The sequence below is a fragment of the Barbatula barbatula genome (assembly GCF_947034865.1).
Source record: "Barbatula barbatula genome assembly, chromosome: 9".
In the NCBI taxonomy this organism is placed as follows: Eukaryota; Metazoa; Chordata; class Actinopteri; order Cypriniformes; family Nemacheilidae; genus Barbatula; species Barbatula barbatula.
Genome location: NC_136772.1, coordinates 2,193,061 through 2,213,577, shown reverse-complemented (window position 1 = coordinate 2,213,577; position 20,517 = coordinate 2,193,061). Strand labels below are relative to the sequence as shown.

At 39.3% G+C, this 20,517-nt stretch overlaps 1 protein-coding gene across 1 annotated transcript; it reads right to left on the bottom strand.

Annotated features, from left to right (window-relative positions):
- Positions 1–2,212: 2,212 nt before the first annotated feature.
- On the bottom strand, positions 2,213–20,150 carry igfbp2b (insulin-like growth factor binding protein 2b). The gene is made up of 4 exons (XM_079464322.1): positions 19,574–20,150; positions 9,823–9,980; positions 6,934–7,074; positions 2,213–5,499 (listed from the first exon to the last, which is right to left on the bottom strand). The coding sequence occupies exons 1-4, from the start codon at positions 19,920–19,922 to the stop codon at positions 5,341–5,343; spliced, it is 807 nt and encodes a 268-aa protein (XP_079320448.1). The 5' UTR covers positions 19,923–20,150; the 3' UTR covers positions 2,213–5,340.
- Between the last annotated feature and the right edge of the window lie 367 nt (positions 20,151–20,517).

Below are 20,517 nucleotides of genomic sequence, written 5' to 3'. Positions count from 1 at the left end.
TGCCTTTAATAAGGGCTTTAAATGATAAAGCGGTTGTCAGAAGTGAGCAATTGAGAACTTTATAGCCATGAAATCTAGTATTCAAATTGTTATCTATACGGAAGAGAACTCAACCCATTAAAAACTCCCAGATGAAGTAAGATGTACTGATTAGAAAGTGCTGTTTGTATGCCTGTGAATTAAAGTGATAGTTCACCCAAAAATCCATCTTCTTGTCATGCAGAACACAAAATAAGTTATTTTGAAGAATGTTGGTACACATTTACTTTTATTGTAAGGACACAAAACCAATGCAAGTCAATGGATACCGCCATTGTTTGGTTATATTCTTCACAATATATTTTGTGTGGGGCAGAAGAAATAAAGTCATACATGTCTGAAATGACAAGAGAGTGAGTAAATGATGACAGATTTGTCATTTTTGGGTGAACGCTTTAAGTGGCTTCCACCTAGAGCTGTCATAAAATCATATTTTTACCTCATTTGCAATGTCTACTAAAAACAACTAAATAATCCTATTAGTCGAAATCTTTAATTTGGTTTATTTTCAGTTTTGCAAGAAAATGAATTACAGAATATAGAGAAGAAGACCTTTGTGGCACTGAATAATGTACAATATTAACATATTTGTTGTATTAACACGATATCAATAATCAATATTTTGTCCTAAGTAATATTAAAAAATATACAGAATAATACATTAAGATATAAAAACATATTAAATAATATCACCTTTCATATATTGACAAATATAACAAAGCAAATTTGGACATCAGAGGTTTCAGAAGGGCAGCAGCGATTTTATATATTGCTTATATTTTCCATTTTGTTCCCGTATAAAATTGCTCCTGCAAACAAATAAACAAATGCTTTTTGGGTAAACGGGCCTAAACAAACATCCAGAGTAACATGTTTTAGACGAATGTATCATGTGTGTCATTAAAGATGGTGGTGGGGTCTTAAGATGATCGCTTTAGAGCCCATACAGGTGAGGTTTTTTCGGGAATAACTTACACATTCCAGATGTGACGGTGGAGTCACTTCATCTGCAGCTGGGCAGTTTGTCTTTCCGAGAGCCAGATGAAGGAATAGAGGAACTGAGCAGACGCAGAGAGCAACACGTGTCTGGGATTTGATTTGTGGGGCAGTCAACATGACAATTACTATTGCCTTCAAAGACACGGACAACTGCGTTTTAGACTTCAAAGCGTTCGCGTCCCTTTTATCGCGCAATTAGTTGAACAACCATTGACGGCTCTTTCATATCACGACATGTGGCTCTCTGCTCCGAGAACACAACGATTACAGTTAACGTTTCATCCTCTGCTGCTGCTTGCGTGAGGTAAAATATTGTTCACTCCTCTATGCCGGTGTTATATTCTCGAGATTCGTTCTCATACTGATTTCAGTTAAGGAAAGATTGCCAACAGAGATGTTGATAAGCACAGATAAACAACACCAGGTGGATCTTTTTCAGGTTATATCTTCTGCGGACGGAACATGGAATGGTGAGCTTTGTCAGGATACATTATCTAAGGAAGAAAAAAACAAACAAACAGAAGGGTAGAGAGACAATGATCTTGATTTTACTCTCAGCCGTCTTCTGTTTGTTGGATAACACAGGAGCTCTTTTCACATTTGCATGGGGAAAATCAAGCCTCGAGGCGCCAGAAGTGGCAGACGGTGACAGATGATGTATTTATCGTCCTGCAGCTTGACGCTCAAAGACGCGTCCCATATCTTTTAACCAGTGGAATTCCATGACTTTTTTATAAATTTAACACATTTATGTTGTATTTATTTCATTGAGATGAAAATAAAAATGCATTTAGGAGGGATAGTTCACCCAAAAATATATAATTTAGTCACAAACCTTTATGGCAGAACATAAAACAGGATATTTTGAAGAATGTTGGTCGCCAAACTACGCTGGCCCCTAATGACTTCCATTGTCACATATAGGTTTGAAATGAAATGAGGATAACAGAAGGTTGGACTATCCCTTCAATCGTGTCTCCCAACTCAAAAACGAAACAGATTTTAACTGTTTTGCGTTCTGGAAATGTTCATATATTCCCAGGTTTTACATAACTCGAAGAAAGCGGATGTCCAGGTAATGGAAGAATGATTCATTCACGGAAAGCATTCATGAGACAACACCAACACAAAATCATTAAAATGCACAAGACCAAAATAAAACCAACTAAGAAGTCATGGGTCTGAAGGGTAATACATTTAATCATGCTGGATTTTATTACAAGAATTTAAAACCAATGTCCATTTTTGCATGCATTTATGGCTTTTTCCATTGCAGTTGTACAGAAAATTCAGTTGAGGTGCATGACACAGCACATAAGGAGCATGCCGTATTCAGAACGCTTCGGGTAACAGACGTTATTGAATACCGCCGCACCTCCCGACACTCAGGATACTGGGGGGAAAAAAGCATGCGAGACGCTGGCATGGCACGTGACGTTTGGATTTGCTCAAGAAACTCCCTCTGTCATGTGTACAAGACTCTCCAAATACAGAGACCTGCTCTGACAGTTTTACACTGCACCAGATGGCAAGAAATCCTTCCCACCGTCCCTCTGGCTCCAGGCAAGGCATCGAAACGTTCACACGGACACACACAAACACACACATGTACGTGAACGCTTCCATCCAATTGGAAGCGCTCTGGCAGATCAATATGCCCGAAAACCACAGGGATAGGTTTCACACTGTTTCCAAACTAGGCCAAACTCGAGCTACCGTAAAATTTTCTGTACTGCCGGAGGGCAGGCAGCGATCTATTTTGGAAACAAACCGAAACGGAAAACCCGTAGCCCGTGTCTCAGGGAATCTATCCGCGAGGAACTCGCACGCGAGGCCATTGTGGAAAGCCACTCGGTAGTACTTGCGTATACATGACAAATACAGGAAAGCTACTTTAATAAAAAATAATACTGTGTGAGTTACTGAAGGGTTAATGTGTCTTATATATGATATAACGGGCAAACGCAGAGCTGGAGATCCAGAGTTTAGAATCTATGTTTAATGTTTAGGATCAACGCCAAACATTTACCCACTTCCAACACCATGGGATGTAAATGCCAGCGCTCTTTCCTAGACTAAAGATAGGTCTTATTTACTTATTACTGCACAAAATTCGGTAAACACACAATTGAATATAAAAATGTGAATAAGATTGCACAGTAAGTTGCTATGGGAAAAAAACGTCCCGAACATGCATACATCTCTCTCGGTTTCAAAAGACGTTCTTTAACCGAACAGCATGCGTGGCAATATTTGTGAGTAACGCCAAAAAGTGGAAACACAAAAATGTATTACTCTAAAATGATTCTACCATATTGATTTAGGTTACGTTAGAGACACCCATTTTAGTTTCTAAGTCATTTCAACAAAAAGGCTTGTTTGTGAATATTATTCTAACTTTGGATCTAGAATACGTAAACACGATTTATGTGGTTATGAAAGATACCAAATTTGTATCCCCAAGCTCAATTTCTGGTAAATTCACTTGGATAATCGCTGGGGTAATATCACTCTTACTAACCCCGTCGCATCCATCCCAGGACTTCTGACGTGCAAGGTGAGCACAACCCACTGGCACAGCAGACAAACCTGTGTTTATTTCTGTGCACTTATCCCACTTTATATCACATTTGTCAATGTCAGGCCCATGTCCTAATCTAGCTCTCTGTCAGCACATCATTAGTAAATGTTGATCCCCACCGCAAGCGCGCACACACCACTTGCATTCTAGCACATGTTTGAGAGGCAGAGCGAGAACAGAGGACCATCAGCTGCCGGTAGCAGAGACGGGCGTAAGTGTAAGCAATAGCAATGATTGATTACAAAAACATTAATAGTTGACTTTTTTCAATACTTCAAAACGCAGTTAAGTCTAGTAATAACTTAACAATAATGTGCCAAGATGGGGCCTTTTTGTAACACACAATCATGCAAAAACGCAACAGTCTTAAGATTTTCCCCTTGACACATATCTACAAAAACGAACAAATGTGCAAAGACAGTACTCGTTCCATCTTGATTTATCTGTCGAGTTAATTCGTCTCCAAAAAAACAGAACAAAATGCACAAAGGGATAGTTCACCCAAAAGTGAACATTCTTCCGCCATTTACTCATCCTCGTGTCATTCCAAACCTGCGTGACTTTCTTTCGTTTCGATTTACAACAAAGGACACAAATCACTAAAAATTATTCTCAACATTTGTGTTCCTAAAGTTTTTCATACAGGTTTTGAATGATTTGGGGGGGAATAAATAATATCAGATTTTTTATTTTGGGGTGAACTATCCCGATAAATCTCCTGCCAAGATCTGAGCCGTTGAGAGAGAGAGTCGCGACAACAGAAGAATTTTCGAGTGTCACGTGGTTCATGGAGCTTTCAGATAGTTCAAGGAAGTTATGTTTTCTCTTGAAATGATTACTTTTTTATCCATGAAATGACTTTTGTCTTTAAATGGGTTAAAAGTTCGTCACAATCCGTCTGTTTTGCTGTAGCTCCACGCGTTACTAGTAACTTCCGGGAACTATTGAGAGGCTCCATTAACCGCCATTGCTGTGTAAAAACTGTTCCATCGGAGTTGACGCGACTCTCCTTGTTTCGTTTCGATGAACATTAGTGCTGCCAAATGGTCTACCAAACTGCACAAAAAGTAGCGTATAAAATTCAGTACCTCCAGAAGCCACATGATAGCCGTATCTGCAAAAAAGACTGGAATTCAATCTGATGTTCTCTTAAATCTTGCTCATTCATTTTGAAAAGAGCCTTTAAAGAGACACAAGGGTTGGTCATAACAGAAGTGGGCTGAACTAATTCTTTATCGTGTCATTTGCTTTGTCATATCATGTGCTTTAACACGCCAAAGAAAATCATTCCAGAATTCGAGATGCTGTGTTTGAGATATGTTATCTCTAGATTCAAGCAAAGGTGCACATGACACTATTTTCATTGGGTGTCTAAAAACAAAAGGCAGGATAGTCAAATAAAGGACATGTGTTATTAGCGAACAGCTGCATATGCTGTATATGAGACTCCCTGAAATAGCTCTACTAGCAGATTTCATCACAGGATTAAAGGCACAGAACACGCCTATGAATAGGCCGAAATAAAAACAATCATTCAAAGTTAAATTTAGTGTTCAGTTATCCGGATTTGAGAGATGCAAAGGTTGCCTTTGATTTGCCTTTGCTGGCATGCTTCTTATTCCAGCCTCTCGCTGACCATATAGACCATACTATTTGGAAAATATACACACACATACACACACACACATATACAGAATCACAAACATGAATAGACACTGTGTCTATTTCTGCAGGTTGGTGGGCGGCTCCAGCTCGGGACCATCAAAGTACTTGCTGCAGTTGGGGTCTCCCCTCACTTTGGGGGACGAGGGTATCTGGATCCCAGTGTGAGGGTTAACACACCAACACTCGCCCCTCTGTCCATGGGTGGACATGTGACACTGGAACGAGATAAAAGATGAGGGTGGGGTTACCGGGGGTGTTGGGAAACAGTTTGAGGGCTTAATGAATCTCTCGGGCGACTGCGGGGTGGAGGTGCTGCCCCAAAACCGCCCTATCGCCTCATTTGGCCCAGAATGTCTCTATGACCCCTACTGAGTGCTCCTAAAATGAGGTCGTAATTGAAGTGGACGTAGCTGACGCTGAAACCCAAAATAGGCTGAAAAACAAAACGTTTTCAATTTTGTCCTCCAATGAGAAAGAAGAACAACTGACAGTTACAGTACGTACACGAGGAACAGGATTATTAAAACATAATAACGTGTGGTGAGGTACACTGGGAAAACAAGACGTGTTTGCCTTGGATTTATCTGCAACATGCAATGTCCCATTCCATCTCAGAGCAGAGAAATATGATGTCATTTTTGTAAATACAGCCTGTTTTTCTCACATGGTTTATGGAGTTCTCAGTTTTGTCTCAAATGTTTCTTAATCCTTGTACGGTGTTCATGTTTTAGTTACTCAGCCAATGGGTCTAATGGATCAACAGCAATATTTGGTTCTTGAATCAATGGAGATATTAATCTTATGTAAACACTTAACCTGTACAGTATTTACTTGATCTAACTTTATTTAAAGTTATCAAGCAACACAGACAGCATATATACGGTTAAAATATGAGGAGTTTTCTAAAAAGGGTAAAAACACGATTACAATAAATATTTTTTTTCCAAATGAACTCTTCGTTTGTTAAATCACATTTATGAAAAAGGCGATGTATACACACTTAAAAGAAAAAAGCATTGATTTGGTAAAAAAACGGGTCCAGCAGATACAAACACCACACAAGGGTTACATTTCTTAGGATATTAATGTAACACAAATGTGAAAGTTGGTGACATACGATAAGAATACAGAGCTATAACATGTATACATAAATAGCTTGGATCAATTTTTTCTTGGGAAATTTGGATTAGAAATATTAAAAGATCTAATCAACACATATGATATAGCTTTCTAACTGTTTTCAAGCCAGTACAATGAAAGATTGTAATTGTAAAATTCTCAGATTTTTCAATGATCCCGAGAAACATTGCTGTGCCGTTTTTAAGATCTCTTCTGAAATTCGCGAGCAGACATACACACATTTTCTATGAAGTTTTTCAAGAGAAGATTGTCATTTACTTACACCCATGTTGTTCCAAACCCGTGTGAAATACAGTCTTGGTGAAGCACAAGCGGACAGTTTCGTACTCAATGTTGAAGAATATTGAGGCCTATTGTTTGTGAAAATACATGGAAACTGACCGTTGAGTCACTAACATTCAATAGCATATTGTGTTTCAGGAGACTGACATTCATATGGGTTTTGAAGAACTCCAGACTGTTTGAAGAACTGATATTGTAAAGACTGATGTAACAATTGGCCGGTTTACCTGTTTAAGATTGTACTGTCCTGTCTTGTCACAGTTTGGGAAATTCAGGTCATACAGATTCTCCAGCGGTCCTTTGTTGTCATGGAAAGTCATCCTGGAGATCTCCTCCAATACTCTGTCCAGTTCCTGCTGACATTGACTCTAAGATCACACAAACCCAAACACACACACGTTTGCATCACTATATAAGTAGCCTAATGATTTTCATTTGATATACAGTTTCTTCCAATGGCAATGAAAATAGTTAATGAAAACATCACTCTTTGTTTAAACGTAATGTGTGTCATCACACTTTACGCCCCCAAACTCACTAGTGACTTAGAATAACTTCCCGAAGTTAAATTTGAAATAAAGTGTTAAATATGCACAAAAGTAGATAAATATGATTCAACAATGATTTCATGTTCCTCGGCCAATCTCTAAAAAACAATCTTCACATTTACAAAATATGTGAACCTTAATAAATAAAAATCAACCTCTGGGACATGAAAGTGCTTGTAGCTGAAGGAAACACCACATTTGAAAGAAAAGCGAGATAAACAGCAGGCCTGCAACCTCATAAAGACGTTCGCGCAGCTGATGTTAATCTCACACTAGAGGTAATTTTCTGGCTCGATTCTTTCTCCCCACCTCTCCGCAAGGACAGACGTTGGCATCAAAGTCCATTCCAGACTCCCTCACTTTCTTTTCCCTCTTATATCTCTCGTGATGGCTGCTCCCCGCTTGGCCCGGGATAAGAGGACGCTGGGGGCGGAGAGCCTGCCAGGGATCTTATCCATGTCATGTGGATGAAAAGTGCTCCATCACAAAGCAATGAACGGCCCCCTGCTGTCATCACGCGTGACGTCATTCCCCGTTCTCAGTTTCGTGAGACACCTGATGAATATGCTGCTTATTTATCACGCTCAAATGTAATATATGTGGTTCTTATTATCATCGGTTTGAACTTCACTGCGTTGTCTTTTTTATTTTCTGCGTCTTCTTACATTTTCTGCATCAGTAGAAAAAAAACTAATTATTTTTTGTTTTATTAGGTAAGTATTAGGGGTGAGGGATTCAACACAATCTCATGGCAATTGGTAACTATTTACTTTTTGTATGAATCTGTTTTGCGCCATTGACAGCTTGCTTTAGGGGATCGGTTTGGGTTTTATTGCATGAATTTATACAAATTAAATAGAAATTTCCACCAGATCAGGGTAAATATCGATGTTTTTAAGTACGGTTATGCACCCGAACAAAACCGTGCTAAGAATAACATTTCAAAGGAACATGAAAAACAGCAAGAATGTTAGACAACAAAAATAAATAAAATAACAATATTAAAGACTACAAACGTGAATAGAATATATTATATTTATACCAGGACCCTGATAAGCGTTTTTTACTTATTTTAGGTTGTCCAAACCAGTACAAACCAAATGTGTGCCTAAAGTTCACCCAAGAATAAAAATGGCGGCACTCATTGACTTCCATTGGTGTTGTGTCTATACAACAAAAGTCAACAGGTACTGCTGTTGTTTGGTTACCAACATTCTTCAAAACATCTTATTTTGTGTTCTGCAGATGTCATACAGGTTTGCAATGATGACAGAATTATATTTTTTGGGTGAACTTTTAATGTCATTGATTGTTTAAATTGAACTGCACCATTCAATGAGGAGAAAATTCTGAGCGGAGTTTCCCACATCAGTGATCTTCAGGATTATTTTCAACACATTCTCTTATAACCTGTCAGCAAAAACAAACTCTACGAGAGCCACTGGGAAAACCGGAGATATTAGGTTACAGAAGACTTACGATACAGAAAAAACTACAGTAGATCAGCAGGACAATTGGTCTGATGGCTCAGAGCTGTAGATGTCTGATAGTTCATCGTTCCTGGTGGTCACTTGGCTAAACATTCGAGGGTCCAGGTAAAGCAGGATCGGAGTCCAAGAAAAGTTAATTAACTCGCTGTGGATTTGTGTGATGGCCAGATTCGACAAGCTCATTCCTTCTTTCAGCAGATGTTCTGCTTTGGCAGTCCAATTGTGACTGCTGTCATTGGACAATGATTTACACTTCTCAAATGATTGGATAACACAGGAGATTTATCACATGACATAATCTCAATATTTCTTATTACCAAAAAGAAAATCTGGAAATCTCACAAGAGGTTTGAATCATAGCCTAATAATAATATCTACAATACAACACAAAGAATAAAAAACGGCCTCCACAGTATTCACAAACAACAAGGTTTGTACAAATGTACACATACTGCACTGTACATACTTTACACAAATGTATACAAATAAGAAGTCTTTTTTGTGTGAATGCGGTGTGTAAATCTGATAGCCAGAAGGGGGCACTATAGTATTAAGCTCAATGACAGGTCTGTAAGGCATTTTACTTGACCGGCACCAATGTTTCCCATTGTATTGATTTCTATAGGATCAACCTATAGCTACACAGTTACGTCCGGTCAAGCCATTCAACTGTCAAGGGTATTCCACATTGCCCTTATCACCCACAGTAAATCAAAGTCTCGCTGTCGCTCGGGATAAGCATCTGCTAAATGAATACATGTAAATTCACATTGTGAATAACCAACCTTGCGCATGAGTTCCTTTTTATGGCCTTACTGAAGAGCACAAAGCCATAAAATGTGTTTAAAGATTTAAAATGGAGTTTTGTATTTCACGTCTTTTAGTTGTGAATGCAGTTCTATGTCAGAGAATAAAGTTTACTTTTAGCAGATTTGACATGTTATACATCAACATATGCAGAATTTTGGTGCTACTAAATGCACTTCTTTCTAATATTACCCGCTTTTAACTAGCAACGACCATGTGATGTCATGATGTGCCAGCCAGGCCTGACAAATGCTGACGGTGGGACACTCACCTGTCTGGGGTGAGGCACTTTGAGATCATCCTGTGGGCTGAACATCTTGGTCTTCTGCTTGTTTAAATGATGCTTCATTGCTATTTCTTTGATGTGCTGGTAGTTGTTGTCCTTGGTGGGTTTCTTCTGAGGAGGGGGCCGTGTGCCGTTTACCTCCCCTGATGGATAGAAATGAAGATTATGAAATAATTGTAATTTATTGTTGTTTTTCATTATATCGTGCTGTGATTGAAATTATATTGTCCCACAACACGTTGAAGTAAAGCATGAGTTGTTGACAAATAAACTGTACATGTGTCCTATGGTGTGACAGCAAAAATGTAGAAAACAGACTGATGATAATATATTCTTTTATATTATTAATATTCATAATAAGAGAGATTTATCCTCATCGTTAGGTTTTTTCTTCAAATGCTATCACACCATAGGACACATGTGCGTTTGATTTGTCAGCTACCCATATACTGTACATTAGACGGTAAAGATTTACTTTTCAAACATTCTTAGTAACGTATCTGAAAATACTCCATACGTTGCGTGCACGATCGGGTCAGGATCAGTGTTCTGGCAGAACATCAAAGCAGAAACTTAAAGGCAGAGACTGATGAGAGCTGATTCAGATAGTCACCGGCGCTTGTGAAAAGACGGCCGACTTTTAAGTCAGAACATGCCTGGAAAGTCACAGCTGAGATGAAATAGATCTACACAAACAGACTTTAACCTTCTAAGTTTTAAAAAAGTTATGGCAAAATCCATAACGGCTCATGTCAAAAGCAGCCAAGACTGGCATTCAAGTGTTAGTTGAAAAAAGTGGTTTGCGTTCAATGCGTTTTGATTCTTGCATCATAGGCTAAGATTGACACCGAGAAGAGGTCTTGTGTGACAGGTATCCAGACGGGTGAATTTATGGGCTGAGAAATATGATAAATATTATTTTTAAAGAAAACAGTCCCTGACGATTGAATGACGGTTTATAGGAAGGCGGACTTCCGTCGATAAAGAGACCATACAATACAGCGCTGCATTTCTCCTCATTCATAGTGAAGAGAAGCGTGCGCAGATATACAAACAAACAAACAAGATGGCGAAAAGCTTGGACATTCGAAAGTTTTCCTTCCATCTTGTCCTCTCGGGTCTAACCCTAAAGCGCCGTTTAAAAACCCTTCGTCGTCGTAAATAATTGTTAAGATTTTGCTGTAGGTCTCCGCTGGTGGTTTTAGCACCGGTGTAGTAAATCGGGGTTTATACGGAAATGAGAACGCTGTGGTTTTCAAAAAACTTGCACTTTGAAACCCGTTCTCAAAAGTTTGCGTTATCCGTCCCCTAAAACGCCGTTTCCATGTAAACGGACAGCCAAATCGCATAAATTGTTTTGCGCTTTCGCAAAACGGACCCTTATTATTGTGTTACACCGATGAAAGCGTAATTTACAGGTTTTAAAAAACATGAGGGTGAAGACGAATAAGAATATACCTTTTTTTCCAGTGACTTTAACATGATAGAAGAGAATAAAATATGTGTTCAAAATTTCATTTTTTGAAAAAAAACTGCATATGGGTTAGGAACATGAGGGTAAGTGAATAAAGAATTTTCATTTCAGGATGAACTATTCCTTAAAGGGAAATCATCTGGTCCCCTTAAATCAGGGGGGAGTACTGTTTTTTCTAATAACAAAACCGCAGAACAAACTTCTGCAAACCCGGAATGTACCAGCAGATGTATCCCCCCTCTCTCGGTTATGTCACGTCCTCACAGCGGGTCACTTGGACTCTTGATGTCCCTTTGATACCCTCTTCTGCGTTCAGTGCTCTCACACCACTGTCTGTTCTGCGTCCCCCCCCCACCGGCACTAAAGGTCAGCCGAACGCTCAGGACAGATGCCCAGAGCGGGTTCGGTTTAACGGAGCTCAGATGGTTGCCCTGAGCATTCTCCAACCCTGAATACTCTCAAGCACAATTTTAAGGAACAGACCTAAGAATAGTCTGTGAAAGAGTTCGCCTCATTGAAGAACTAATTGGCGGCTTTGCTTTACAGCAGACACCTGCCATTACATATCCTCTAAAGCATCCCTGTTCCACACTCTCATCCCTCGGCCCACACCAGCAACACCTCCCACTCATACTTCATGTGTCTTTCCGAAAGCTGTGTGTGTGGGCTGTGTGGTTGGGGAATGGAGAGGAAGTCTTTTCTTCATTGCTTCTTCCAGGGAAGCATGACATGCAGCTGAAAAGTCAAGTGCCACTTGTAAAGTCTCGTACAGGTTCGGATTCGCAACAAAGAGCGATTCACGCATTTTTAAGCATCACATACGTTTATGGCCAAATTCTAAGACTTTGCATGTATCCTTTGCAGAGAAGGCAAACTCATTATGCGCTGTCCTGTCTAAATTTGGGTTGCCAGATATGTTTCATTAGTATCAAGAGGTTATATATGCTCCTTATACATTTCTTACTTTTGATTGCAGACTTCTGAGCTAAGTTTGAGACATTGTTCAAATCTCTTCAGAAACTCTAAACGAGAATTTTTTTTTCTCCCAAGAAGCATTTGTTGTCTTTTTTTTAAATACCTCATTTGTCTTCTAACCAAGCTTAGTAAGTTTACAGAGCCTTTTTTTCCAGAACGTTAAAAAATATAAAAAATAAGAATAGTTCTTTAAATAAAAATAGATCTTTTAATTAAAAGAAACACTGACCAAAAACCCTAAGGCAGTTCTGCTTACGTTTAGTTTCATCTGCTATAACAAGGCTTCAAAGATGTAAATCTACACATACTTTTCTAATAGACTAAAATAACTTTCCACTGCGATTGTAGGTTTAAAATACTAATTCCGGATTACTTCTATACACAAACACATGCTCGGATGACATGCGACACTCACAAGTCTTTGTCACGCAACACAAAGCCCTCGGTTACTTTGCGCCCCCGTTCGTTTCCGTCCGGCTTCCTTAAATCCAAGGCGCTATCATGACGCCCCTCCAGCCCACTGCATGCTGGGAAAACAAATCCAAGACATTGGCATTGATTGAAACCTGTTCACAGTTTACCCTTCTGGTTAAACATTTACAGAAAATGCTCTTTCAACCCGCGCGGCTACGAAGAGGGAGTTGAACGGCGATGTTGTTTTTCCAAACAGGCCGCAGTGAGCTCCTGGCTCGTACAATGTGTCAGTATTAAGAGCTAAGGCAAGAAAAACAAGCAGTCGTGATGCCCCCACAGTGGGGCTTTTATCTGGTGCTCTTTCTGCGTTACATAACCATACGGGCTATTAGGAAGGTCGTAACTTCAAGGACCCACCATACCACAATAAAATGGTGTTGAATGTAATTTAATTTCCTCTCTTCGGGGAGCCACACAAGTCAGAGGAAAACTATGCCAGTGTCCGGTAAAACAGGACCAGGTGCGGGAGAGTTTGTGAATGCTAATTATTGGTCTTCGTGAATACGGAACTGCTCGCCTTGGGCATGTGCAAAGGTTTTGGAGTTTTCAATTTGATACGGCTTCCATTTGGCCCGGCATACACTGTGATCACTTGCTTAGCTACAACAGACCTGAAACCAAAAAGAAGCAAAGATATGCTAACGGTGGTCTCCAAAATAGCCAGTGGTTTGAGTACAGATCTGAGACACAATATATGTAGTGTTCCCATTTCGAATGTACGTTCAGCGCGTTATGGTAATCGATTCAACCCTGGAAAAGACGCCTCTCTGTTGTTGTAGTTGTCTTCCCATTTCAGAAAGTTCAATGACCTCTTACCTCTTCGAGCAAGGAAACCAATTTAGACATATCTGCAATGGACATTTTGGGGTACTGTAAAAACAACAATTGTAAAACATTTAAATAGCAATTTTATACTATACACTACTTCAGAAGAAGTAAACAACGCTGGTCCAGAAGAACTTCCTGTTTCAGTTTTTTAACACTGCACAATCGTTTCAACAGAATACAAACAACAAAACATTTAAAACTGAATCAAAATGTTAGATGGATATCTTCATCACTGGAAGTGCATCTGGGCCAGCGTTTACGTCTTGCAAAGTGGTCTATAACTCAAGTTCCTCCTTTGGGGGATGCCATAGAAAGTATATGTATTCACATGCAAGAAAAGACTGTTCTGTACACGCTTTTTATTATGTTAGTCTTGGTAAATGTATTAACCACAATAGATGCAAGGCTGTGCACACTAACTCTTCAACGACAAACCTTAAGACTGAAAATCTTCCTGAAAAAACATCATTTGGAATGTCATGCTACATTTAAAAAGTGGGCTAAAGCAACCCAGCACTTGAAACATCCAAGCATAGGTTAATAACCCAGTGGTTCATCCCTTTTTGACCCAACGCTGGGTTGAAAACACCCATCAGTGTAAAGAGTAATTGTATTTACATTGCAAACCACATCTTCCACCGAGACAGACCCATCTAGACAGGTAAAATATATCTCAAGTCCAACTGAACCTTGAATTAATAAGCTTTCCATTGGTATATGGTTTGTTAATATAGGACACAATTTGGCTCAACTCAAAGCTGAAATTCTAAGCTTTAAATAGACAACAAACTTCAGTGTGTAATTCCCAAAGAGCGGGGCAACAACGATAGAAGTTTGTAGGCGTGTTTCCGGCCATTTTTGTTTGCGATTTTGCTGCATCCTCTCACAAAAATCAAGCTTTTATATATTTACGGTTGGAAAGTGCAATATACAGAAGATGCCAATCAATCTGCCAAAAACAGATGCAGGGATCCAATACAGGTCCTGGTTTCTTAACATCTAAACAATCCACATGAAACGGTTTCCAATATAATATCGTGCCAACTTCCTCTCTCGCTTCTGCTCTCTCATCATATCAGAAATTACATATGCAAAGACTCAACAGAGTTGTTCTACCGTCATAAATCACAGGCATACTGACAGAACCCAGCAGCCACTGTATAAACAAGAAAAAAGTTCAATGCAGACAACAGATTGTGTCTTATGACTGTGTGTGTTTTTCAGCTCATATTTTCAAGTCAACACAAGCACATAGCACTACAATGTATGCTGTCTATTATAGAGATTATTAGAAGAAAGGGTTGGTATAGAAATGTATGGTATCACATTTTATTACACGGCTCTACGGAAAGCTTGATTCTGATTGGCCAGTCACGACATTTGCAAGTTCGTTATTAATATAAACTAATAACGCACGGTAACCCGGATGCAGCAAATCATTTTGACAGGTTTTCTTTGACAAATGAAACATAAATACGTTTTTTAATAACATATATGTCATTATATTTACAAATGATTCAACCAAATGGCCTGTTCGTGACATTTGAATGTCGTTTCTTACCTTAAAATCGAAAGTAAAGGGCTTATAAACCGAAAGTAAATGGCTTTTCGAAATATGCCCCAAATGCACCGCAATGTGAAGATGACCATTAAGATCAACAGTCGGACTGGTTGACTTATTAACAAACATAAACCTCAAATGAATATCCCAACATTGGAATCAGATGAATACCTGTGACCTACTTTCAAATTTAATATCTCAGCCTTTGAGGAAACAGCTTCAAGTCACTGTTTTCCTCAGGAAATGCCTTGGATTCATTTTGAGAATAGCGGTGATCTCTATTTGGCACCATAGCAACTGCCTCGTGTCAAGAAGTGCCTGAGCTCTAGTGCGTGACAACTTATAAAACTGTGTGATAACATAACACATTTGGCACGGTGCTACGTGTGGGCTTATGAAGATGAGCTGCTAAGTACAGCAATGATGAGTTTAGAAGAGAGAGAAAAATCACACCGGAAATACTTGAACAGGGCAAAGCAAGATTTTACGCATTTCCTCAAGCTCTGTTAGTATGATTTTCTTCTGATATCTTTAGTGGTGCAAATGGCCAAGATTTACTAAGGGGTGTCTGGATGGGACACACTTTGTATTTTAAGCCATATATACAGAAAATCCAGCTCTATACATTTATTTAGCACATTCACGTGTGCAGCACGATGGCACATTGAAAGATTGTATGGACTTGTATTTTTCTCCATATATCCTGCTCTGTGGAGGGTTTTCTAAGATGGCCTGGGGCAAAAAGGACGAAACATTGTTGTCATCTAAATCACATGTCTGACACCCCAGATGCCCCCGAGCAAAAGTAAAGTCACGGCGCCTACATGGAGCCTCGCTGGGGTCGCAGGTCTCAACAAGCAGCCGACACTCAAGGCATCCACACTGCATGAGAGCGTGTCCCGGCACATCACAACCCCCAGGGAGACGAGGGCGATCACGCTACACACGGTACACACAGAACATCAGGTATAAACTGCGAACTTGGACAAATATGAGAGAATAATAAGCATATGTGTTGCTGGAAAATCTAAGCGTGTAGTCAAACATATTCGCTGTTGTTCAAAAGTTTTTCTATTTTAGATATTTTACATTTTAGATTATGCACATTAATATCATTATATGCAGACTTATGTTGTGACTGATATTAATAATAAATCAAACTATAAATAATATATTATACTACCATATTTCATCATCTTCGGCCTAGAATTTGCAAAAATGGTCTCTTGACATTTTATCATGCAGCTTCACAAGGTCTCAAATTGAGATGCTTATTTTTGCAACACTAGATTTGGAAAAACGTGTATTCTAGACTTCTTGCATGCAAGGAGGGATCTGTGCACAAAATTGTGACCCAAATCGTCTCATCGGGTGCATGTTGGATCATGTCAAAGACGAGAGACTGACACATGGAGCAAACTACATGGTCGTTCAGTTCACTCACGGTTTACAGCACGCTTTCCCTAATATGTACAGCTAGTCTAGATGATGATGCAAGAGAATTTACAATCTGCATCACCAGCTTTAAAGCAACACTGCAGAGATGCAATATCACATCGCCAAATCACAACAGGCAGCATTTACACAAAAACATGCAATGAGCACACAGATAGTTCAAAGGTCATGGGCTCAACACTGAGTTTTTATAATAACATGAATAACATTTATTTAAAGTTTTCTCTCCCTCTCTCTCTCTCTCTCTCTCTCTCTCTCGCTCCCTCGCATTAATTAATGCGTTCAAATCTGACTGCAGAACAGGCATGCAGTGCCGCCCACAGGAAAGAAAAAATCACTAATACGATCTCTTCAATATCTGTTTCTCCTAAACAGCAATAAGATTCAAATGGAGACTCGTGATTCTCAAATTGTCCTCTTGAGAGTATTCTTTTGGAGTTCAACAATAATCTGTGCCAAGAAATACTTTCAATCTTTTTTTTCTTACAAAATCGAATAATATGACCTTTTCTTTTTCATCCATCCACACTGACTCACAAAAGGTCTCATTTGTGTCCATTTATATTTCTTCTACAGGGTTTTATAAAACATCTGAGATTGCGTTGACCAAAAAATGAAACACAACTAGAACTCAAGAAATCTCCAGAGCTATAAATTATTTTTGTGTAAACCTTGGAAATGGTATCACAGAAATGTAAGTTGTATTGAAACCTTGACTCTTTCAAACCTCGGTAAACCTTGAAACCGGTATTCGGCCCATGCCTAGTCACTTATGTGTCAAACTCTATCAAAGGGTTTGAAATGAGCAGATTAAATACCAGTGAGTTTGGCCGGTTCTCTTGTTTAGTGTTTATCCCAAAATGCACCATTCAGATGCTGCTCAGACACAAGAGAGTCTGGACGGGCCTCAAAGTCCACGGTGAAAAAGTCCAGTTTGTGCCAGGCGATGTTAGCCTTTCACATTTGATTTCTTGGACATTTGACAGTGCAGTGGAATATTGGCAGCAAATTTTAGTTTCAAAGCAAAGGTATTTGGCACACTTTAATCATCAGTAATTTGAAAATTCTTTATTTTATTAGGAAACTAGGTCACATACTTTACTTGTATAGCAATGGCCGACAGTGGTCATCCTGGCTGCTTGAGGTCTCATGACAAATAAAACATTTAGAGGGAACCGTCAGGGTAGAACTGTTTATTATTATCCATTTAAACAGAAATATACTCTTAATAATATTCAGTATAGCAACAAGCTAAATATGGTATAAAGTGAAACAAAAAACATACATTTCTACTTGACTAGTTCATATCTTAAACGGATCATTTCAAACATGTGGACTTTCTATCTTCTCCAGAACACAAAAGAAGATATTTTGAAGAATGTCGGTGTCCTTATAACATTGGCTCCCATTGACTTCCATTGTCACAACACCACAAAGACATTTCTCAAAATATATTCTATTATGAGCCACAGAACAAAGATTCACATCATGTGTCCTTCTGACACCTCAAATGTTTGTTTTTTTCCAATTAAAACACTGTGCTTTTTAAATGACTAAATACTGTTTTGTCAAAGTTGACAAGCACGTTTTAAGACTTTTTATTTGTAAGATATTTGCAAAACCCAATGAAACGTATAATGGGTGACTAATAATAATGATTTAGTTCAAAAAGATAAAAACCACACAACATAGAGCTACGAAGGGTCTTTCAACACGTGCTTTTTATATGTTTTGTATTGAATATATATAGTTTCAAAATCTCACACACCATCTTAAAGTCACGGTGCAAATAAAAACAATGACTTGCTATGCAATGGCAAAAACAGCTAAAGGCTTTAGCATGCTTACAGAAATAATGTGGAAAAACTTTTAAGCAGTACACTTCACTCAATGGCGAGTTAAATATTGGCAAGACTATTTGAGCATTATCTCACATTTTTAAAAGGGAAAATAGAACCGCACACACTTTTGTCAAACCTTTGCATAAAGCGTAACTTCAGGAAACGATTGTTTAACTTTCAAGTTGCAATACATAACTGTGGTGTTACAGCCATGGTTTACAGAAGAGGCAGATCACAGACGCAATGAAAACCAATGAAACGACAAAACATCAGTGTCAACAGTTTAACTGGTGATAAGCTTGTTTGCTTACAAAGGACAACAATGACCCCATGGTCAACTGTTTCCACACGAGCTGTTCTATTGCACACAGAAGACGTGATTTCAAAATCCTGCTCCCAGTGTTATAGATCATCAATTGCTTCCTAACACAACATCAGATGACATCAGACTGCTATTGATCTAGTTTGAGTGCACAACTAAAAAACGTAATGAATAAAGTGTCTATTCCGATTTAATATAACTGGTTTTGAACAATACATTTCCGTGTATCCTTTAGTTGTTTGTGAATACTAACTTGAAAATAACTTCTTGTCTTGGGAATGTTTTATTGTAGTAAAAGTGAAGTTATCATGTTTTATGACAGTTGATCAATAAATGCCTTTAATACTCTAGTGAGACCATGGTAAACTTGTGGTTCCTTTGATATTCCCAAGAAAAATCTAAACAAATGTTACTATAATTTTAATAAATGACTTTATAAAGGTTGCACTATAATTTAGCCAATATATAAAAATTCAGACATTCGTATGATTTGAATAATTCCAATGACAAAGCTTCACAATATGTTTCCAGGAGTTGACTGTGAGAGCGCAGAGGGTGCCAAGATTCCCAAAACGCAGATCAAACAGAAGTTTGATCATGTAACAAAGGCCTGTAAACAATCCAACATGATGATGGAAAACAGTGCCAGAACAAAGACCCAGCTCTGATACTTGACTTTCATGTTGATTCCTCAAGACCAGGGACATACGAGGAGAGATCAGATCAAAGCGCAACATCATCTTTCCCGATACGCATGCAGTTACGCATCCATATATTTTTCACAAACAAGCCATGACATAACGTACCGTTATGTCCCAGCTCCGGGGTGATCATGGTGGTCTCCAGGTCCACTGTGATGTCGCATCTCCCGAGCCCCTGGATCAGCTGTTCCAGCTGTAAATCCGTATTCGCGCTCGGGTAACACCTCAACCCGCTCCCGCATCTGGGCGTGTAGACCCCGCACAGCTCGCCCTTCTGCCGGGCGCAAACGGGACAGCAGCCGCAACCCGGTTCCCGTACAATCTCTGCGCAAGAACTGGTGAGCTTTGGGCACGCCGCCTGGCGCTCCGCGGTGCAGCTCGGGCAGCGGAACACGATCTCCATGAGAGAATCGTCCAGCAGGAACAAAGTGAGGAGCAATGCAGAAAACACCATCTTTACAGAGGGATGGATGTTCTGCTGGCGACTTCAGGTGGAAAAGTTAAAACGCGTTTGGAGACAGGTGAGGTCCGCCGGAGAGCGCTGCAGGGTCCTATTTGCTGCCATGTTACTCCGCATCCAAAGGCACGCACATATGTCAAGTGAAGCTCGTTGAATCGATTAAGGTCGACTTTTGGTTGTTTCATCCACGGGTTTCTAGAGAATTAAGCGCGTTTTGGAGAGGAACGCGCATGCGCGTATGTTTGTTTTGGTTGCACTATTGACTTGGCCCCTGAATTAAATTGCCATAGTAACCATAGTTCCGGCCAAAACACCATCATTAGCCTTCCACGTTTATTGTTGTAACAGTAAAACTGTGGTGACTTGGTATTTTAAGAGAAACAAATTGCTCTGTGGTTACCATGGTACATTCTAAGTCTATATGTTTGTGCTCCTGTTGCTCAAATGGCAGATTGATGTTGCATTTTGGGAACACACATACTGATAAAATGTTAGACACTAAATGCGCTGTAAGATGCTTTGAAAAAGGTGTCTGCCAACTGTATATGTTTGATGTTTCCATGTGTGAGAAATGTGCATTTATTGTTGT

Bases quoted from the DNA above. Each gene is read 5' to 3' on its own strand.
- igfbp2b (XM_079464322.1), bottom strand. From the start codon at position 19,922: ATGGTGTTTTCTGCATTGCTCCTCACTTTGTTCCTGCTGGACGATTCT. The intron at 9,981-19,573 runs GTACGTTATGTC...TCTATCCATCAG, and splicing joins CCCGGAGCTGGGACATAACG to GGGAGGTAAACGGCACACGG. The intron at 5,500-6,933 runs GTAAACCGGCCA...ATCTCGTTCCAG, and splicing joins GACAGTACAATCTTAAACAG to TGTCACATGTCCACCCATGG.